General features: G+C 44.4%; 1 protein-coding gene across 2 annotated transcripts in view; it reads right to left on the reverse strand.

Moving 5' to 3' along the window:
- The window catches only part of Srgap1 (SLIT-ROBO Rho GTPase activating protein 1), a 258,469-nt gene that overhangs the window by 59,928 nt on the left and 174,765 nt on the right, over positions 1-23,776 (reverse strand). For both annotated transcript variants that reach the window (XM_076920365.1, XM_076920366.1), the window contains exons 7-8: positions 14,045-14,266; positions 10,934-11,035 (exon numbers count right to left, since the gene is read on the reverse strand). In XM_076920365.1, the coding sequence (XP_076776480.1) occupies positions 10,934-11,035; positions 14,045-14,266 (324 nt within the window). The remainder of the gene's footprint in view (positions 1-10,933; positions 11,036-14,044; positions 14,267-23,776) is intronic.

Genomic DNA, 23,776 nt, shown 5'->3' on the forward strand with positions numbered 1-23,776 from the left:
TTCTTTTGCTTCTACGTTGATGATTTTTGTACCTCCATCTTCCCCGCTTCCCCCCCATTTATCCCTTTTGGCCACGCACTCCTCAGCCTAATCTAATCTGCAAACTGCCCGAAGTTGGGATTATTTGTCTGTTTTTGTTTGCTTGTTTTTTTTTTGTTTTTTTTTGTTTTTTTTGTCATTCTTAGTTCTCCAGTTGCCTTGTGGTTATTTATCAATCTTTTTATCTCACTGCTCATTTTCTTTGCTGAGATCTAAGCTTGCTTTTCATCTTTTTGAATTCAGTGAGCAGTTCTTCTGCCACAGGTTTGCGATAATCCCATCACTCGTAGCTTCTGTGGGCCCTTTTCTGATATTTATTATTTCTTCTAGCTGTCACTAATAGCTTTTTCAAATCACTTCATGTACCTAATTATCCTTCTTACACATGTGAAAATTTCTAATGTTTTAATGTTCCTTACATGTCTGTCTGTCTGTCTACCTACCTACCTATCATGTATGTATGTATGTATCTATCATCTATCTATCTATCTATCTATCTATCTATCTATCTATCTATCTTATTATCTTTCTATCATCTATCTACCTATCTACCTATCATGTACATATGTATGTATGTGTGTATGTATCTATCATCTATCTATCTATCTATCTATCTATCTATCTATCTATCTATCATCCATCCATCTGTTGTGTGTATGTGTGTGAGAATACCCGTGTCACAATGTGCATGTAGATGTCAGAGGATAACCTTTGGAAGTCAGTTCTTTCTCTCCACTGTGTGCCCAAGAGCTTGAACTCTGGTCTTTAGACTTGGTAGCAAATGTCCCTACTAGCTGAGCCATCTTGTTGAACCTTGTTAGACATCTGTGCAGTGTTAACTGAGGTCTGAAGTAATCTTAGCAGCCTCTCCAAACAAAATTTGTTTCCCCAAGCTTTCAGGGAACCAGAGGCTTAGGATTACTGGACTTTTATTGCTGCTCAGAGTACTGGATACTCTTTTTTTGGGGAGGCGATAGCTCTTGTGTCATAGGCTTCACACTCAGCCACATACTTTGTCCTGGGCAATGATACAGGAAGGCAAGAATCCACTAAGTGACCCATACCATCCCCGTAAGAAGTATGATTTTTGTAGTTACTCAACACAACACTGAATTAAGTAGTTTAGTTAAAACTTAAACAGGGTCATTGATGATCAGCGGGTGAATGTGCCTGCCACCATTTCTGAGGACACAATGCATGGAACCTACATGGCTGAGGAGATCAGCTAGTGTCAGCTGTCCTCTGATCTCCACATGTGTGTCATGGCACACGTGCTTGCACACACACACACACACACACACACACACACACACACACACACAGAGTGGGATAAAGGATCATATTGTGTGGTTAAAGAATAAGAGTAGTCAATACTAGTCTGGGTTCTACAAACAAGTGTACCGTGGGATTAGTTAAAGAGATGCAGAGACTCTAACAGATTTTGTTGTCCCTGTGGTATGTACAATGTGAAGAATGGGTATTTCTGTGAAAAAACGCATTCTAACATTGGTTTAAAAAAAACCCATTACCACAAGCAGCAGCTTCGAAGGTCACCACTTTCTACCTATATCCTGGGTTAGAAGGCTCACTATGTTATGTCAGCCCAATGTGTGCTTGTGGGAGCATTTCTAAAGAGGACGTGTATTTTGAACAAATATGAACAAGTGCTCTTGGGGACTCGACACTCTGATAGTGACGTATGTGATAGTTAGACCTGTGAGGGACTGCCATAAAACTGGGAGCATGATAAATAAATCATATTTCTAAATTAAAGCATACCCTTCACGATTTAGGATTTCTATGCATAATTAAAGCAACTATTACTGAAGGATGGTATATTTTTACAGCGCCCTGAGTTTTCTACTCCCAGTAGGAAATGGAAAGTCTGTTACGTATACTGAAACAATATTAAATGAAGAGGACCCCCCCCCTTTATTCACTGAAACTCTTGATATTGAACCAATATGTGTGAGCATCTGTGCTGTTCTCTAGGGAGTCAGGGGAGGCACCATAAGAGACAGAATTCTGATCGATGTTGGGGGCCAGTGAGTAGGTGCTAGAATAAAGGAATTTGAGGCAGAGAATGGAAAAGAACAGCCTCTTGGGGTCATAACAAGCAGCTCTATATGAACAAGGAGAGAATATAGCTTACAGAACATCATGCCAATCAACCCCCAGCATAGCACGCCCAACGGAGGGGCCAGAGGGAGCCGCCGAGAGTCCTGAGAACAGGAGTGATGGCTCAGACTCGTGCTTTTAAAAGATCTTGGAGCTGATGTACAACAAAAGGAAAAGAACAAGAGGAAGAAAATGAGCCAGGAGCCCTGAGCTTAGAGGAGAGGTCATGATTATGCATTTGGGAAGAGACACCTGGAAAGACATAGCTAGAACACGAGTTCAAGCACAGAACAGTGGAGGGTTCGTTTTCTTAGGAACTTTCTTAAGAAGAAAAAAAAAAAGTATTATCAGGAATAGTAATGTAAGGTCAAGCCCAATGTTAAAAACAACACACGAAGGGTGAAAGAGAGTTTATACAAGGAACTCTTGATCCGTTTCTGCTTGAAACAGAAGGACAATTACATTAAGGAAATGACCAGAAAGCAAGTTCCAAAGGCCAACAATGGAAAACAGGAAGACAGGAAGTCTCCCCCCCCAAGGAGATCTGACCCAAAACTAAACAGGTAAACATTACCATGAATGAAAATGAAAATCCATGCCTGTATCCATGATAAAACCCATGACTGAGGGCTGGAGAAATGTCTCAGGAGTTAAGAGCACTGACTACTCTTCCAGAGGTCCTGAGTTCAAGTCCCAGCAACCACATGGTGACCCACAACCATCTGTAATCAGATCTGATGCCTCTTCTGGTGAGTCTAAAGATGGCTTACAGTCTACTCATAAACAAAATAAATAAATCTTAAAAAAAAAAAAACCCAAAAATCCAGCATTGAACTGATCATGAGGTTCCCAATGGAGGAGTGAGTGAGAAGACTGAAGGAGCTGAAGGGTTTGTGGCCCCATGAGGAGAGCAACAATACCAACCAACCAGAGCTCCCAGGGTCTTAACTGCCAGCCTGGGAGCACATAGGGAGGGACCCATGGCCCGAGCTCTATATGTAGGAGAGGATGGCATAGGTGGGAGAGGAAGTCCTTGGTCCCATGAAGGCTGGATGCCCCAGTGTGGGGAAAATTGTGGGTGGGGAGGTGGGAGTGAGGAGGGTGGGGGGGCATATCCTCATAGAAGCAGGAGGAGGGGGGATGGGATGGGGGGGTTCCTGGGGGGGGGAATGGGGAAAAGGGATTACATCTGAAATGTAAATAAAATATCTAATAAAAATAATCCAAAAAAAAACCCCCCACGACTGATCTATGGGTTGGGATTTGTTAACTAGAGTATGTTCATGGATACTTAGAAAACAACATTTCACTCAAACCACGTGACTAAGGGTGAGATAACCAGAGGTAGCAGAGTTATCAAAAGCAAAACCAGATCATGCCCACGAAGAACCCAAACTGGCCATTTTTCCCCTCGGTATTTCGATTCCCGTCTCAAAAACAATCCACGGTGTCACGGTTACGTTTGGAGTTGCCAGGAAGAGTAAGAGAATGACAGAAGCCACCAGCACTACGGCTGAGACTCCGACTCATCCCGTGGGATATTCTCTGAGAAGAGTAACACCAGCTTCTGTCACACAAGCCGTGATAATAAGGCGCAGAGGGGATTCGCCGAGATAAAAATACTACAGCTGACAGCGCTCGTACCGACTCCTCATTGGCTGTGGGGAAACACGGGTGGGTTTGGCAGAAGCAAATGCCAAAGAGTTGTCAAGAAACTCGGGGGAAACACAAACCTGGTTTTATCCTCAAGCTTGTGGATCAAAATGAGTGATGGGTGATAGGTAATTCTATGGGATCAGAAGAATAATTAATTACTATTATTAGTGTTTGTGTATGCTGTTGCAGTGTGTGTATCCATATGTGAATATGTGTGGCCAAGAGGCGGACATTGGCTTTTTCCTGTGTCTTCCTTACTGTCTTGGAACAGGGTCTCTTGCTAAACAGGAAGCTCACCCTTTTGGCTAGGCTGGCTGGCCAGTGAACTCCTAGGTTCTACTGTCCCAGTGCTGGCCTTAGTGCTACTGTGCTCTGCTTTCATAACATGGGTGCTGGAGAGTGGAATTCAGGTCTTCATCCTTGCACAGTGAACATTCACTCCTACCGACTTCTGTGGGATTTATGCACACCGGCTCTTGGTTGTTTGGTCCTCAGGACAGTCTTTGAAGAAAGTCCAAAAGTCACTTTGCTGGTGTCATTCTCAAGTCCACTGTATCAGCATGTACACTGTCATCTCATCATAACCAACAGAAACCCATCACCTCCCAGTGCTGGAGGACAGATGCTCAAAGTCCAATGTGGGTCCCTCCTCTTAAGGCTTTTGAGGGAAGCATCTGTCCAAGGCCATTCTTGCTGGTGTATAAAAAGCCACCTTCTCTTTGTATCTCTGGTTCCAATTCTACCTTTTTAATGGGACATCAGTCACACTGGATTAGGGCCCACACCAAGGACCTCCCTTTAAGTTGTTAGCCTCTTCAAAAATCTTTTCTTTAAACAAGGTCATATCCTGAACCCCTGAACACGAACGTTTAGACTTCAACATATGAATTTGGAGGGGGGAAAGAACATAACCCATGTCGGGACACACCCTATACCATCTGATAGCTTGATGCCTTGAACCATGTTTTGGATAATGACCTACACATCCATCTGGGTTGACTCATCTCTTTGTGAAGGTGACTTCTCCATCCATGTACCTTACTGATTGAGTCTGTATTTCTATTACACTACCGTATCATTTCAGACGGATTCACGACCAGGAGAAAGGGATCATACACGCATGCACACATACGGATGGGGTTTATGTCTAGGCTATGGAGACTATGTCAGTGCAGGCCATAGATGTCAGGAGCAGAGACAACATCTTGCCTTGGCCTTCCCTTTCTCCTCGTCCCTTACCAGTGCTGCAGATACCAGTGACCCTGTCTGGGTATCTCGGAGCTGAAAATTAGCCCACCTTTGATGGCCTATGTGGTTTTTGTTGAGTGTTGTTGCTACAGCATCCTTGTAGAGTCATGCTCATCCTCAGCCAGCATATGAGGGTGTGTTTACAGACACTGAGATCGCTTGATGGTGATGGTGATGATGATGATGATGACAATAATGATGATGATGACGGGTTACAAAATTCATTCTCAGCAGTGATGTAACTTAACCCAAGAATGGCAACAGTATCATTGCCCAGGAGCTCTTAGAACACAGTCTCTGCCTCCAGCTGTCTCTCAGAAAAACCCGTTTTCCTGAAGTCCACCCACCCCGACTCTGATTTAATAGTCTCGTGGATGGACCCAACTCTCAAGAGGACAATCTCAAGTCCATTGCTCACATGCATCTGGAATGGAATTTAGAGGCTTAGACGTCTACCTATTAATGGGGGAACATGAAGCCAGGAATGATTTCTTCATCTTCATGGCACCTGTGAGTTGGGCAGGGGACCACAGGGTACCCCTGAGAGGAAGTCTGCTGGGTGATGTTGGAGTTGAATCCTTCTCAGGGATGCCCAAGGATTCTTAGCACAAGGCAGCTGCTGTGGTTTGCTCTGCTTGGCCGTTCTGAGCAGAGCAGAGCAACTTATCTGCCAGGGACCACATGCCTGTATTCACTCTCTAGAGATTCTCCTCATTCCCCTGGGGATGTTCTTGTGGCTTAAAGTCCTTTCTTCTGAGAACTAAAGCTTATGCGAAACAAACACAACGTATGTGTGTGGTTGCAGTAGAAGATAGTAGACTGTCCTTAGCTTTGTCTCGGTGACACATCACTGAAGGGCTGGGCAGCATCTGCCATTTACCTAGGCTGTCACTGTCATCTCGTCATGGGAAAGCTGTGGGCCAGCTGGAGATGTTTGAGGCCACAAAAGCCACAGAGAGGACAGAGAAGGTCCAAGACAACAATCAGAACTGAGTTACGGGCCCCACATCTTACATCAAGTTTTAAAAGACCCTGAAGAGGGTTGGTGTGTGTGTGTGTCTGTGTGATTTTACTAAGAAGGAAAGATTTGTAACTGAGACATCTCCCATTTCCCTTAATTATACATGCCATGAAGGTTGTTTCAATTGCCCTAAAAATCATGCTTGTTATTGTTGAGCATATCTTGAAATAAGAAAAATGTTTTTGTAAGTTCGTGACATACTTAGCAAGCCATTGGGGGAAGGTTTTAAGCAGTTTCATGAATTTTATACGGGGCCACTTGTTCAGTAAGCCCCACTGAGGACTGACTGAGGTGCCACAGCCTGCTTTCCTCCCCTCCCCCCCAAGACTGGTGAAGCCTTGTAATAACTGGAGACAGTCTAGTTGCTTCTTCTATTAGGGAGTATGTGCGTGTCTATGTGTATGTGTGAGTATTGTGTGTGTATGTGTGTGTGGATGTGTTTGTGTGACTGTGTATGTGCATATGTATGTGAGTATGTGTGTGTCTATGTGTATGTGTGAGTATGTGCAAGTGTGTGTATGTATGTGTGTGTGTGCGAGTGCATGCATGCATTCATGCCTTTAAGTCTGTGAATGCATGCATGTACCACATCACATTGTGTCGAGGTCAGATAACCCTCTTGGTTATCGGTTTGCATTTTCTGTCTTGTTTGAGATGTCTTGTTTGCTACTACGTATACCAGGTCGTTGGCCCCTGAGTTTCCATAGATTCTCCTGCCTCTACCTCCCAGCTTTGAGTAGGAGCACTGTGCTACTGAGTCTGCTTTTTGTGCGTTCTGGGGATCCGAACCCAGGTCTTCACACCTGTGCAACAAAATGCTTTACCCGCGCAGGTATTTCCCCAACCCATTACTCCTTTTCTCGTCAGCTGTGCACAGTAAAAGGGTTGCTAAGGAAACAACAGGGACTATATCACTGGAGGGATTACACCAGAGGCTGGCTTTGGAAATGAGCCAGCAGCTGGAGCGAGTCCAGCCAGGTGATGTGAACCAGGACTTGGGAGGCAGGGGTTTCTATCCCTAAGATGGAAATGAAAGAAACGAGGCCACCGCTGGTGGGACGTCAGATGGAAAAGAGTTCTGAAAATATTCATACTCCTAGGTTCTCAACCTGCGGTCACGACATCAGATATTCTGCATATCAGATATTTTCATTCTAATTTGTAACAGTTGCAAAATTAGTTATGGGGTAGCAATGAAAATAATTTTATGGTTGGGGGTCACCACAGCGTGGGAAACTGTATTAGAGGGTCAGAGCGTTAGGAAGGCTGAGAGACACTGATATAGAAGGAGAAAGACTACAGGCGACGTGGTCAGGGGCCCGAGGTCTTCGGAAGAAGATGTGCCCCACTATGAAGCACAAGTTCATTTAAAAAGCGTAACAGGTAGGCAGTAGAGGAGAGAAGTGACTTAACATCACAAGACACTCGCATGTAGTCAAACCTGAATTTAACTAAGTACGTTGTAAACCTTTGTTTTCAGCTGAGGACATTTTTACAAGCTTCCCTTGCTCTCCTCCCATTAGGCAGATGCAGTAAAAACTTAATACTGAGAATGAGGGAAGTAAGCCTCAGGAAGAACTTAGAAGTCCCTGAGTGCCGAGGCGGAGCCCAGGGACACATGGAAGCCGCTCCTGTCGCTCCTGTCACTGTCCTGCAGTGATGTGCACCTACTGTGACCAGGTCTTCAGGTTTTTTTTTTTTTTTTGTCTTCAGGGTTTTAAGAGCAGGATATTGATAATTCTGTGCAAAACTTCCAGTTTTTATTTTATTTATCTTTTTTTTTTTTTTCTTTTTTGCTGTTGTATCTCCTATGGTCTTGAATTCACAGTAAAACCCCTGCCTCCCAAGTTCTGGGTCACATCACCACCATGCTTAGCAGGACTTCAATTTCTCAAAGGAGAGCAACTGAGTTTTTAAAATGAAGCAGTGTACGGCAAAGACAATTTCTCCACAGGCCAAGAGGCAGCAGCCAGACAGATAACATAGAACTGGCTGATGTGCAGAAACTGGGAGTCTAATGAGCCGGGAGAGCAAAGATGACGTGTCTCACTTCTCTTCACTTCTCTTGGTACCAGATTTTCTGATTTTTTTTTTTTTTCAAGTCAAAACTTTGAAGCCAAATCAACAAGTCTGTAGCCTGCCAGCTACTTTGACATTGTATATGAAAAAAGAATGAAGCAAAACAAACAACAACAACAAAAACCCTCTTTGAGTCCCATATAAACCGTGGCTCCTGGAGGAGCCAGTACCTAGCAGTGGGTGAATATTTCATGGTACCCAGCCACAACTGTAGCTCTAAGTCATGACTGCAATGGAGCAATGGGTCCTTCGGAAAGCTTGTCTGTGGACTGACTTCACACCAGTGGTTCTCACCCTTCCTAATGCTGCCGCCTTTTAATACGGTTCTGTGTGCTGTGGTGACCCACAGAATTATTTTCATTGCTACTTCATAACTGTAATTTTGCTGCTATTATAAATTATAATGTAAATGTCTGTGATCTCTGATGGTCTTAGGCGACCCCTGTGGAAGAGTCCTTTAATCCCCCCCTCCAAAGGACTCACAACCCACAGATTGAGAACCACTGTTTTACAGAGAAATAACTCATGTTGTGTCTTGAGTAAAGGCTGGTTTGGCTCCCTTGGTAAGAATGGGGAAAAAAGAAAACCCCAAAACCCCCCAAAAAACCAAAAATCCAAAAACCAAAACCAAAACAGTAGGTTTTGCTCAGATTACAATGGAGTAGAAACACATCATTCTTTAATTCCTTTTTGTTTTTATGTATGTGTGTATCTGAGTACAAGTACATGTGTATGCATCGTGTATGTATAATGTAAGTGTGTGTATGTATGTGTGTGTATATGTGTGTATGTGTAGGAGTGTGAGTATGTGTGTACATGTGTCTGAGTGTGTGTTTGTATGCATGTGTATATATGTGTGTGTGTGTGAGTGAGTACTTGTGTCACGTATGTGCACCTGTGACACCCACAAGAGGCCAGTAGAGTCCCTTGAGTCCCAGGAAGTGACAAGCATGGGTTCCAGAACGGAACTGGGATTCTCTGGAGGAACAATGAATGCTCCTGGCAGCTCAGCCATGTCTCTAGACCCATGTCCGGCTGTCTTTACTCATGGGGTAAAACACCCCAGTATACTAAAAACAGAGCGGGACACATAAGTCAATTCTGAAAATGTGTTCTGTTATTTATTTCTCAAATCTTAACTATTTATTTATTATTATTTATTTATTCCTTTATTTTTGTGAGTGTATGTGCAGTTGTGTGTGCAGGTGCCCTTGGAGGTGCCAGAAGAAGGTATTGGACTCTGGAGCTGGCTCTACTGGTATTGTGAGCCCTTCATGTGGGTGCTGGGATCTGAACCCTGGTTTTTTCTCATCCACGGTGCCATGAGTATTCTATAAGCTCTCAGCCAACTGTCAAGCCCCTTATTCTTTAATTCTTTACTTTTTTTTTTTTTTTAATGCAGGTTCTAACACATCCCAGGATAGTCTTGAACTCGATATGACTTTGAACTTCTGATCCTCTGGCATCTACCCTGAGCGCTGGGATTATAGGCTAAGTTACCACACATCATCTGCGTGGCACTGGGGATCCATCCAGAAGCCAACCCACTACCACTGAGTCACATCCCCAGGGCCAGCGCCTGCTTTGTTGGTCTGAGTTTGTTCTTTAGATTCTGCATCCTGCCTCTCTGGAAGCAATCTGTCTCTCTCTGTTGCTTCTTTCAAGGCTGCCAATCACAGGACAGCGTCTGTCTAGCCCGTTAGAGAATTCCATTTCCTGGATGTAATGGCTGGTCCAGGATCCTTGAGCCCAGACAATGAAGAGATTATCCTCTGTTGGGTAAGGCTGCTGGCAGGGGATGGGATGGCACATAGTAGGACCACAGAGTGACAGATCTATATCCTAAACCCTACCTACACCCATGTAACACAAAGCAAATAATTCAGAGGCAGTTGCAAACATTGACCAGTTCTGGGTTCCTGTAAATTACATTTGAGAGTCTTGACTGACAGAAAAATCTGTGCTTCCAGTTTTTATATCAGGGAAGCGTGAGTCAGATGCAGTCAATGGCAGAAGCAAGCATCTGAATTGAACAATTGTTTTCCAGCCTTAATATATAAACATATATTTATAATTCACATTTTATAGTCCATGCTTTTAAATATGTCAGCAAATAATCATGTTTCTTTCCCAATTCAAGCACTATTTAAAAGGTGGGTTTTTTTTTTTTGCACTAATCTTATAACCAATGCCACATTCAGCGCCAAAATTTTAGACACTATAAAAAGGCAAACGGAGTGGGGGGTGGGATTTCTAATTTTAGAAGGAAATTGGATCAAACTAATTTTCAGGCAAACATTGCATTATATATATACCCATGTTTCTGGACTAAGGCACTGAAATAATCCAGGAGGCCATTATTAACATGAGTTATAGTTTAAGAAGACAAAGTATGTTTACATGTACATGCAGTCAACTCTGGAAAAGTACTCATTAAGAAAAGCACGCAGAAATATCACGTCTATACTTTATGAAGAGTCTTGTAGGAACCCTGATTCAAGGGAAGGGTGTGGTGAGGAGATTGTTTTCAGAATGCCAATGGCGTTGAGGCCTTGTGAGAGTGTCTTCCAGCTTAGGCCTGAGTTCAGATCCCTGCCTGTGAGCACACTCACCCCCTCCCCTGGACCACTCTCACCTCTTCCCAGAGTCCACACTCACCCCTCCCCTGGACCACTCTCACCTCTTCCCAGAGTTCACACTCACCCCCTCCCCTGGACCATGCTCACCTCCTCCCAGGGACCACGCTCACCTCCCCCCAGGGACCACGCTCACCTCTTCACTCTCGATCTTGAGTGTGGCCAGTCGGGACTGCAGCTGTTGGTTCCTAAGCATGAGCTCTGCCTGGACAGGCTGCTGGGCGCTGACCTGACACACCTGACACAGAAGGAGACTACAGTTATGACAGGTTACCACCCTCCTGCCTCAACGCACGAGTCTTTAATTGGTTTTGGGTGTGAGCGTGTGTCTGTGTTTCCATGTGTCTTCCTGGTTGTGTGCACGCAGGGTCCGGCAGTCAACTCGGGGTGTCTATTGCTTTCCAGATTGTTTTGAGATTGTCTCTCACTGAACCCAGAGCTTATGTCAGCTAGACTGACTGACTAGCTGGCTGGCAAGCCCCTGGGCACTGCTTGTCTTTGTCCACCCACTTTACCACCCTTAGCCATGGGGCTACAGGTGTGCCAGGCCTGGCTTTTTACATAGGTTCTGGGGATCACTGCCCATCAAGCCCTTATGTGTCATACTTATTTAAGCGCGGATATGATATACAGGAGCCATGTCACTCTCTTGATCCCTCTGTTCCAGTTATAACTATACTTTTTTATTAGTTTTTTCAGACAGGATCTTATGTAGCCCAGGCTGACTTTAAACTCAAACTCTTCCCATTTCTGCTTCCCGAGTGGTGGGCAGACATATGCCACCATGCCTGGCTACGTCTTTACTTTTAACAGCCACCTTGAAACTTGACCTTTAAATCGACTTGGACAACAGCAGCGAGCACTGACTGCAGCTATGGCCTGGCGCTCTTGGGGAAGGCAGCGGTTACAGGAAGCTCTGCTCTGAGGGTAGCGGGGGCCTGAGACTGAGAGCTGATGCTGACACCTTACTTTTGGAATCCTGATGACTACCGGGCAGAGGGCAGAGGGCAGAGGGCAGAGGGCAGAGGGCAGAGGGCAGAGGGCAGAGGGCAGAGGATGATCCAGGTGGACTGCACAGGCATAAGGAAAGGGGTTGCAGGGTTCTGCAGCCAGGCAGTTGTACCTCAGTCTCAGCTCTGCCTCCTACCCAAGCTGCATGACTTCCTAGTCACGGGCTGCTGCGAGCATGAATTGAGACCATGTATAAGACACAGAGCAGTCAAAACATGCATCTTTCAACCATGGCTCCTGGCAGGTATCAGCTAAATCCCACGACTTGCCACAGACTTCATGAGGCGAATTATCTCTCAGGTGTTGGAAGAAGAAATTCTGGGCAAGACTTTAACGATAGATTTGGTCAAAATGAAGGGATCCTTAAAACTGCACATGAAACAAATGCTTTCTCTTTATCTTCCTTGCTGTGGAAATGCTCCTGGCTGACAAAGGTTCCTTCTCATGGGGCGTCCAGACATTAGAGTCCACTGTTCTCTAGCAGAGATGGTGATTAAGAAGGGACAGGGACACACTTCATTAACATAACAGTAACAAAGTATTAACATCTGCCAGAAGGCAAGCCCGGGCAAGTGTATTACCCACAATGGGGAATGAAACCAGCAGCTACTTGATTTGGAAAGACCGAGGAGGGCAGGGTGAACGTCCATCTTGTTGACAAATATGTGTTATTCTGGGTATGTGTTGGCATATACCTGGAGGCTGAGGCAGGGGGGTGATGGGATTTCAAGGTTAGCCTGGGCTGTATAGTGAGATACTGTCTCAAAGACAAACAAAAATCTCATGCTGGTATAAGAACGGCACCTATCTGAAATGCCCCAGATTTGGGAGTTTGTGGATTTGGAACCATTTACAGAGCCTTTACCAGGTGAGCGTCCGTAATCTGATAATCTTAAATTCAAAATGTTTGAAAACCTGAAACTTCTGAGCCATCTCTTTCATATTTTGGGATTAAGGGTGCTTGATCTGGGCTAATTTCTCATCAAGTAATTTACCAAATAATAATAATAATAATAATAATAATAATAATAATGCTGATTTGAAACACAGAAGGTGAGCTGGAAAGATGGCTCAACAGTCAAGAGCACTGACTGCTCTTCCAGAGGTCCTGAGTTCAATTCCCAGCAACTACATGGTGGCTCACAGCCATCTGTGATGGGATCAGATGCACTCTTCCGGTGTGTCTGAAGACAGTGACAGTGTACTCACATACATTTGAAAAAAAAAAAAAAAAAAGAAACAGTAGGTATAGGCATTTATACCTATTTATAATATCATCTATTTACCTAGCCATATACCTATATCAGTTATCTATCTATAATCTATCTATCTATCTATCTATCTCTCTATCTCTCTATCTATCATCGATAACATGCTCTGTACATTTTTGCCCTGGTTTCCTCTCTTCATAGATAACATATGTCGTAATAATTCATGATCAGTTAAAATAGTTTTCTCTTCTTTTCTTTTTTTCCTTTTGTAAAACAGGATAAAAACTTAAATTGATATAAAGAATACATGGCAGGGCTATAGAGATGGCTCAGGAATTGAGTATACTACTCTATCAGACAACTAAGTTCAGTTCCCAGCATCCATTCCTGGTAGCTCACAACCACCTGTAACCTCAGCTCTAGGGGACCTGATGCCTTCCTTTCTGTGGGCATTGCCTTCAGGACATACATATGCATACACACATGCACACGAATGCACGCGCACACACACACACACACACACGTACATACATGTACATGCACATATGCACATGCCCCACACACATGCGCATACACACATGCACACACACATACACACATGCAAACATGTACATACATGTACACACACATGCACACACACATGCATGCACACACATAAGCACATATGCATACACATGCATGCACACACATGCACATACATGTGCACACATACACACGTGCATGCACACATATACACACATGTACACATGTACATGTGCACGCACACACACACACATACACACACATACACCTAATACTAAGTCTTAATAAAGAGTGCAAGGCAGCTGAGTGTGGTAGCTTATGGTAAAATCTCAGCAGCTGGAGGACAGGAGGATCAGGAGTTCAAGGCCAGCCAAGGTTACAGAGTGAGCCTGATGCCATCCTGGCCTATAAGAGGTTCTCTCTCTCTCTCTCCCTCAAAAAGAAAAAGAATTATATGACATAATAAATGACATACGAAGACAACCAACTAATCAGTTACTGACCTCATCACCCATGTGAGACTGAAACTCGAATTTCATTGGCGGGCAGAACGCTGCAGGGTACATCTCCATGAATCTCTGCTTGTCACTCCTTGGCTCTAAACTGTCCACAGCATTTTCAATGATGTCCAAGCCTTCGTGTCTGGAGGTTTCGAGGTTGTACTCTGCCGAGAGGTATGTTCTGAGGGCTCTGTTCAGACTTGCGTGGTAGCCAAGATCACAGCACTTGAGAATACACAAGAACACAGATAGACACGTTAATTCGAAACGGGTTAAAGACCTATGGGTGGGACCTGTGAGCATAAGACTCTGAAGAAGATGGCGATGTTGGATTAGACGTGGGCTTCCTGCATAGGCCATCAGAAGCACCTGAGCAACCGAAGAGATGTTAAAAACTGGATGCCATCAAAATTGATGATTTTCGTGATTCACAAGACATTATCAAACAACTGAAAGAACAAACCAGAATGAGGAAAGGGGATTTTATATACACAAGTATATATAGAGGTCTTGCAACTCAATAACTCATATTGCTCGGTTAGGAGAGAGGAATCTCTCAGTAGAGACCAATGAAGATAGCAGAGAAGTTGGTTGGGGCGGTGTCTTCAAAAGGTGCTCGAGATCCTTGGTTATCAGGGAAACACAGAGCAAAAAGAACACGCATGGGCTAGAGGTGACTCCTCAGTTACAAGCACTTGTTGCTTTTGCAAAGCATATATGGGTTTGGTTCAGAGCACCCATATGGTGGCTCACAACCATCTGTTAATGCCAGTTCAGGGGATCTGATGCCATCTTCTGGCCTTTGTGGGTACTGCACACACGTGGTTTTCAGATGCACATAAAGGCAATAACATTCATACATATAAAATAAAAATAAATGAACCTTAACAAAATGACAATGAGAAAAGAGCTCACACACACTGACAGCAAGTGCTAGGAGGAATGTGGGCAAACTAGAACCCTCACACACTGTTGGCGGGACTGTAAAGTGGTATAGTCACTTGGTAAACAGCTAGTTGCCAAAAAGATGAAACACGCTGTTATTCGAAGACTCTGGGCTGGGGAGGTAGCTCAGTGGGTAGCAGCACTTTGTTGTATAAGCAGAAGGGACCTGAGTCCACATCCCACCACATGTGAAAACCAGTATGTGACCACGCATGGCTGCAACCTTCACACAGTGGGGGAGTGGAGACAGGACATGTGTTCGGGACAGCTAGCTCTGGGTTCAGGGGAGGCTCTGGTTCAAAAGAATTAGGTGGAGAGTGATAGGTGATGGTCCAGTTGTGTTTACATGCACATAGAATACACATACACACATATGCATGTGCACACATGCACACATGTGCACATACATGCACACACATGCTCACGGGCTCAGAAAAAAAAATCTTAGGTATTTATGTAGGAAAAATGAAAATAACTTGCCCCTGGATAGTTATAGCCACTCTATTCATAGCAGCAATGTGGAAGAAATGTCTACCAGTCAATGAACACATGAGTAGATGGTCACACAACCATACATTAGAATAGTATTTATCCACAGAAAGGAATGAAATATGAATCCATGTTGCAACATGCATGAACCTTAGAAATATGCTATGAAGAAGTCAGTCAGAAATTAGCCTCTGCATCGTACGGATCCATTTATCTAAATTAAAGGACAGATACACCCAGAGACAGAAGATGCATCAGTGGTTGTCTTGAGCTGGGGGTAGGGGTGGAAGAATTGGAGGGGTACTTTCTGCGGGGTATAGGATTTCTTTTAGGGATGATAAAAATGTTCTAAAATGGGCACATGGTTCTCTGGATAAACTAAATGCCAACTGTAGACTTTTAGTGCGTGAGCGGAGTGGTATGTGAATTATACATAATAAAGCTATCAAAAATGTAATGGCAGAACACAACAGAGGAAGGAAACAATGAGGAACAGCATCCAAGCTCCATTCACTCAATGCTGTGACTGATACGGCAATTTATTCAAACCCTTCTAGGAGACAAATATGCTAAGTGAGACTCCAGATTTGCATATCTTATTGACGACTCAAGACTAATTCGGATTTGTAGAAGGGAACAGGCTTGAGTCTGTCAAAATATTCGGAAATGTCTTCTCTTTAACTCCCAGCATAAAATTCTTAAATAGGAAATGGTTGCTAAAGTCCTCTTAGTATAGACAGAATTTGTTTCATACTCTTAGGAATCAAAGAGCTTTGAGGGGGATGAAGAGATGGTTCAGAAGTTAGGAGAATTGGGGTTCAAGGCCCAGCCTCTACCTGGGTGGTTCACAAGCGTCTGAAACACCAGCTGCAGGGGAATTCCATGCCTCTGGCCTCCATGGGCGCTTGCAATCACATGCATATACCTCCACACAGACACGGGAACATAATTAAAAATAAAAGTAATTTTTAAGGAAAGAGCTTTGATGTTTTCCCCTCCCTGAGTCTTTATCACCTTTATTTATGCATCCTAAGTGAATATGATTTAAAAGAAATATGTAAGTCTGGAAATGAGCCAGCAATTACTGACAGCAGAATTTTGGATTTCGACATATGGAAAAAAAAAAAAAAAAAGAAGAAGAAGAAGAAAAAGAAGAAAAAAAGAAATCACTTAAAGAGGAAACACAGTTTTAAATAGACAAAACCAGGTCATCTCCATATTGCTCTAATGAAGTCAGTCAATTCACCTTGATTCAATTCAAATCATTAATCGGCCAGGTGCCAGGGACGGCACTGGGCTCCAGGCACATTAAGGCTGGGTCACAGCAAAACACTTCCATCCCAAAGGAATGGAACTGAAGCTGTTCATTAGTTTGCTACAAAGATGGTAGAAGCCGGGGCACAGGGGAAGTAGCCTTGGCACAAAGAGCGGGTCCTCCAGGCCAGGAAGCATCAACCAGCCTCTGTGAAGGGACAATTGAATCCCAAGCACTTAGAAACATCACATGCTAATCTGGAGGCTCAGCGGCAGGTGCACACTTAGTGTGGAGAAGGCCCTAGGTGTGCTTCCCCTGGGACTGCAGCGAACACTTTGCCCTTTCCAGCTTCAGTTTCCAAATTATTAAGATGGAGACTTTAAAGCAAAGTTACTTCGAAATCTTGTTGCTCAATATTGCAGCAGCAATAGCTTTATTAGGGCCTTGTTTGACTCCTGGACTCTGGATATGACTCAGCAGGTGTTGGGGCTTGCTGCCAAGCTTGGTGATCTGAGCTCGAGTCCCAGGACCCCCACATGGGGGAATGACAGAACTGGCTTCTACAGGCTATTCTCTGATCTCCACACACTTGCTATGGCCTGCGCTCCACACATACACACAACCACATGTTAAAAAACAAACAAACAAACTGTGTTTAAAAATACAGAATATTTAGCCCCACCCCTGGCCCATTAATCTGGAATCTGCAGTCTAAGAAGGACGAATACTTGAATGACTGAACACTGGAGACATTTCCCGAGAACACTCTAGTGTCAGCGTCTTGTGACCCTGCCTTTTGGGGGTGCTGTTTCCCCAAGCTGACAGGAGGGTTTAATTAAATATGATTTGATTTATAAAAATCGGCAAACAGCTCTGATGTCACAACCACAAGCAATACAATTGTGAAATGCAGCAACTAGCTCACTACCATCCGTCTCCGGCGAGATCAGCTGCACCCAAATACAGAGAGAATGATTCATTTTGGTTAATTTGGAAATTCTAGGCTCAAATGAACAAAGACTTCTTTTATTCCTCTTGCTTCTCCCAATCTATAATGGTTCCCTGCAGTTTTGTATACATCAGAGAGATTGGGGGGAAAAATCATTCTATCTTTCAATAACATCTTAAATTTCATAAAGACTCGGGTTTGTAAAGGAAACGGGTCTCATTTCTTTAATATGTACAAGTGCTTAAAGTCAGTCCGCTATTCAGAACGGAGACAGCATCTTCTACCTGATTAGACAGAAGCAAGGAGACCTGCTGCTTCATTGTGTAAGTATTGACTCAGGTGGGAGTTAGTAAAGAGGCTGAAACAGAAGGAGGAGACTGAGAAAGGCCTTTTACTCCTGACAGCCTGTGTTCCTTAGAGCTTAAAGGAGAAAGGGTGACTAGAGGAAAAGGGGAGGGAAGGAGGGAGAGAAGGATGGAGGGACGGAGAGATAGGGAGAGAAGAACAAGGATGGAGGGGATCAAAGGTAGGAAGGAAGAAGGAAGGAAGAAAAGGAGGAAAGGAGGGAAGGAAGATAAAATGGAGGGAGGGCAGAAAGAATTCTGACCCCAACTACCAAACCAACTTGGTGTTTTGAAAGACAGCTACGAAGTTTCCATTATCCCCAACACTTCACTCTACCAAAGGACAAAAGCCCTGGTGGGTTTCTATTCTCAGTATAGCCAAGTGGATCCGGTCGGTGTGAGACCTGGTTTCACAGTGACTTCCCAATGGGACAGTGGAACAGGCATCTGGCTTAGTAAGGCTACTTGCCTAGCAGGTGCTTCTGGACTTGCTCACCTATGCTTGGTGTGTGTGTGTGTGTGTGTGTGTGTGTGTGTGTGTGTGTGTGTGTTCACGCACACACGTGGCCATGAGCACTTCTGTGGCCGTGAGCACTTCTGACAGGCAGTCTTCGTCTTGGGCCTCCTGTGGTGCTCATCGGTTCATAAAGCCACTTAGTTGGTGTGAGTTTATTACTTCTGTTATGTAACATTTCCAAATTTCTAGGTTTCTCAAGCATCCTGAACTTAAAAGAAATGAGAAAAGGGGGCGGTGTGTGCACACACGAGAATGTTGGTCAAGGTCCGCTGAGAGCAAGCCTAGCCACAGACAAGTCTCTTCTTCAAAACCAGAAGCTGAAATGACATTGGATATGTTAGGACTCGAGATATTTGGTTTAAAAGGTCTCAAGTAATTCTATGGAGTTTATGAATTATTAATGAGACACAAAAGGCCAGCTCCTGCACAGAGAGCTGAGTTACAGCCCAAGCACATTTAATGATGAAAATACATAGGAAACCAATAAACTACTTCATTCAAACAAAGCCCTGCTATTCTGGCAGACGAAGAACTCTAGATGAATGCACAACATCGTGGACCAAAAAAGTGGGGGAGGAAGGGCTGTTGGAATCAAAAGCATGCATTAAACACAATCTTCAGATATTTAAAAATCCCAAGCACTGCCCGTGATACAGTATACTCGGTGTTAGTCTAAGCACAGCAGGCTAACCTCAGCCCAGAGGGCTGTGACCAGTATCCGAGTGAAAATGAGATTAGGCAGCAAAGACAGTGACAAGCACAATCACTTGGTTTTGGTAGGATACATTGCATGACACCAGGATCCCATAATAGAAGTCTGCTGTTGCTGATTCCCCAAGTCCTAGCCAAGGACATTTGTAGGGCAGTCCTGGAAGCACAAAGAGGAGAGCACCAAGCACCCTGTGACTCCGGTAGCTATGGGAACTGAGCAGAGAGAGAGGGTTCCCTATTTCCTGCAGAAGTCTCTGCCTTCACCCTTATACTCTGGCCTTGGCCTGCAAGATCTGAGTGGTCCTTTCTTCTGGCTCCTACATCTGGATTTCATTTCTAACAAAGCAGAGCCAAGTTCCTATAAGATTCCCTATAGACTAGGCATGAGCTCTGATCTGGGGAAAGAGACAAAGGACCGATTTCATACCCTAGAGGGTTACAGGCTCCCTGGGAGAAAAGTGCTTACCTCAGGTAAGCACACCTTTGATTGTTACCTTTGCTGTGAGTATTGGATAAAGACTTTTCCCACACCTGATTTTGAGTCTTTTTTGAAAAATAGGACAAGCCAAGGGCAGTAAGATTCTAAAAAAAGCAGCTCTCGGGTACCCACGAGTGGCTTTCAAGGGACTAGAAGGAGGTGAGTCCAAAGCCCCCGGATTAGCAGGCAAGTGAAGGAGTCACTGCTTCAGAATCGCTGGCTCCTCGTCTTTCACATTCTCTTCTCACCATTTTTTTACTTTAACCCAGAAACCATAGACACATTTTGTGAGAAATAAGTATCCCTGGGGTCAAGCCAGACGCCTTCATTTTCACAAGCACATTTTATACACCTGTTTTCCGGTCGGAGTTCCTGACCATCTACAGAAAGCTGGCAATTCAAGTCTTGTGGCTCCTTTATCAACTGCAGCCAAACCCTTAGTAAAAACAAAGTCCCTGTGTCCCCCCACGAGCAATGGGAAGATCACAATGGTACATCTCTGTAACAGGGATAGATACAAAGTAGGAAACAGGACTGATACCAATTGCTGATAGGTCCTGGCTAGTGAACAGCTTAATAATCACCTGTTACCTGAATGTGTCTCCCACCCACCAGACTCATTCTCTCAAGGAAAAAGAAATCTCTGTAACTAATGCAAAAAATAAAATAAAAAAAATCAAGACACAGCGAGCTCAAATACAGGCCATACAGTAAATGTTATAGAAAAAAAATGAAGGCTCAGAGGAGTGGCAAGCATCTGGAGGGAAGGCTGCTGGCCTTTTATTTAGGGCAGTGGGTGTGTAATGTGCACACGAGGAAGGATTGACTCTTGTAAAGTTCTGCAACAAAGCACACAGGCCCCAAGCAAGAAAGTGCACTGTGGTTTTGTGGGACAGACTGTTAGTATTCTGTCTAAACTCCACCTCCACAGTTACCTGGCAACAGCCAGGTATGTTCCTCCCCACAGTTACCTGGCAACAGCCAGGTGGGCCTGGCCCACTATAAAAGGGGTGTTTGCCCCCTCTTCTCTCTTACCTTCTTACTCTCTTGCCTCTAGCTTCTCTGTTCCCTTCCCCCTTCCCCTTCTCTTCCTCTCTCTCCACGTGGTCATGGCCGGCCTCTACTTCTCTTCTTCCTCTCTTCTTCCATCTTCTTCCCCCCACCTTTGCCCTATCTCCTGAATAAACTCCCCGCCCTTGGAACTGTGTGGTCTGGAGTGGTCTGTTCTGAGCTGCGGTCGGACATCTAACGCTAACATCTAACACCGACAGCTCAGCACATCGAAGCATCATGGCAAGCGAAGGCGACGTGTAGATGGAACTGGAAGGCAGGTGGGTACCAATTAATTCATCACGGAGAATTACAAATATTCAGCTGTTATTCTAAGGGTATAGGAGACGTCTTGAGAATGTCAAATGTGTGCTATTTCTGACTTTAGTACTCTGATAGTCTGGGAAGAGAATGGAGCTTTGGAAGACATGAGTGTAGGCTGTGGGGGTACATTTCATGGAATGGATGAATGGATGATGGATGGAAGGAAGGAAGGAAGCAGCACAGGCAGGTGGTGAGGAGAAAGCCCAGGAGTCCAAGGGTGTCATAAGAAGTGGTACATAGGGTTTGGAATCTTTAGGAGGAAGAGATTGTGGGATTTGCTGATGCATTCTACGGGAGGAAAGTGGTAGCATTGCTTGGGGCATGGAAAATTACTAAGAAGAAAGTCATCTGTATAGAGAGTGGTGAAGGTCAGGAAACATAGACATTAAAGGCGCTTAGGGATTTAGGTGTGTTCAGAACGCCCACACACATGTACAACCTCTGGCAGGAAAACCGATACATAGATCCGGAGCCCAGGAAGAGGATCAGGGCTGATGACAGGAGTCTAAGGGCCATCAAGTAGGTGGTACCAAGAGAAGAAGCAAAAGACGGAGATCTGGGGTCTCACTTCAGAGGCATCCAGAGGTCCAGAGGAATATGGCCAAGCAAACACTGGAGACAACAGTAACAACCATCACTACCAGTCCTTATTTGGGGACTTCCTTGAAGCAAAAGCCTGTGGCATTCCCATTAGAAGAAACTTTAAAATGCCACTTCCTTCAGTCACCTAACTGGTTTCAATTTTAAACAACTGTCAAAAATCACAATGGATTAAAAACCACGCCTACATTAGTCTTCATGGTCACTAGGACATGCTAACCCACGGAACACAGTCCCTGTAATCTTCCTAATAAGAGTTCAGGTCTAATGGGGGAAATATGGTATCTATCGCTTTTTGGCAGGTTTTCACAGATAACTCTTGATACCACCATGCATTGGGGGCCGTGGTCCTGACTGATTAAGGAAGCCGAACTCTGAATAAGTTGCTCTTTAATGACATGTATGTCCCAAGAGAGAAAAAGATAAGGCTAGAAGCTTCAGCATAACTGATTATTCAGAAAGGATGGCATAAGGTGGTGGGGGCTACACACTGCAATCTAATTTCAGTCTCATTCTGTACAAGTGGCCAGGAAAGGCACCTATACAGCCAATAGGCAAGTGTGTGAGAGATATCTGTGTGGAGAAAACTGGTCAGGCTAGGGAGTTATCTCCTGAAAGTATTCCACGAGAGAGACTCAGCCTTCAAGCTTCCAAGGGAGCTGCGGCTTTTCTCAGGAGAAATGAGAATAGAATTGTTTTGAAAGAGCAACCAATGATTATTACTGGGCAGGTGTTTGGAGACACGGGACCAAGAGCACTTTATCACTGAGGACGTAGTTTCTCTGACTGCATCTTAGAAGTGAGGATCTGTATGGAAAGAGATCTGTGTGGAAATACAGATCTTTCCCGGCAGAAATGAGGTCTTAGTCTCAGTTATTTTTTTAAGAATTCTGAATTTACAGATCGGGGAATCTGATTATTAGGTTAAGAAATCCTACTCTCCAGACTTGCGTGCTTAGCTGGCATGCCAGCGCAGGCGATTAATCCCAGCACTCTGGAGGCAGAGGCAGGTGGATCTCTTCTAGATCAAAGATCCAAGTCAAGCTGGTCTTTACCGTGAGGTCCGGGCCAGCCAACCTACATTCTTGGCTGAGAAGGCTCGTTGAGCAAAATGTTTGCTGTACAGGTGTGAGACATGAGCTTAAATCCCTGGAGACCACACCATGGATGCGGGATGTGATGGTGAGGGTATTGGTGATCCTAGTGCTTGTGTGGTGAGATGAAAGCTAAGGCAGGAGAGCCCTGGGCAGGGAGGCTCCTGAGCCCGTCAGCCTGGCAAATGCAGTGGAAAAAGAAGACACAGTTGTTTCAAACATCACAAAAAGCAAGGATGATACTAAGGTCGTTCTCCAACTTCCACATGTGTGTACCACAGCACACCCAAACTCAGACACACATGCGTACACACACGTTAAGAGTCCTTGCTCTTGCTGAGGATCAATTTCTGGCACCCATGTGGTGGTTCACAGCCATCCGGACATACTCCAGCTCCGGGGCATCGAGCACACTCTTCTGACCTCCATGGGCACCAGACCTGTATGTGGTGCACATACATCCATGCGGGCAAAACAGTCTCACACATAAAAATAAATAACGCTAAGAAAAGTATTGCCAGAGTCTCAGAAGTCCCCTATGTTTTTCTTCTTCATCACAACCCCTCCTGGGCTTTTCCCTGGGCAAGTATAGACACACGTACTGTAGAAATCTAAAGTTGCAAGCAGAAATGAAGCGATGGTATTCTTCCATTGGTAAGAGTTGGGGTGATCACTTGTAAAACCTGAACTTGTTACATGCACGCACGCGAGGTTAGCGTGTGCCTGGAGCCAGAGATGCCTACTCCTTGTTAGGACTTAGCATTCAGGCAGTTACAACCAAAACAGCAGCAGCAGCAGCAGCAGCAGCAGCAGCAGCAGCAGCAGCAGCAGCAGCAACAACAACCATAAAAGATATTGAGATAATAGGTAAGCTTCCATAGTCTTCATCACATTATCTCGTGTATCAACAAGTTGCTATAGTACTTAATATTTTACATTTATACTGATTAAAACACCCACTTGCCTACAATACTTATTA

The sequence above is a fragment of the Arvicanthis niloticus genome, chromosome 22, assembly GCF_011762505.2.
Source record: "Arvicanthis niloticus isolate mArvNil1 chromosome 22, mArvNil1.pat.X, whole genome shotgun sequence".
In the NCBI taxonomy this organism is placed as follows: Eukaryota; Metazoa; Chordata; class Mammalia; order Rodentia; family Muridae; genus Arvicanthis; species Arvicanthis niloticus.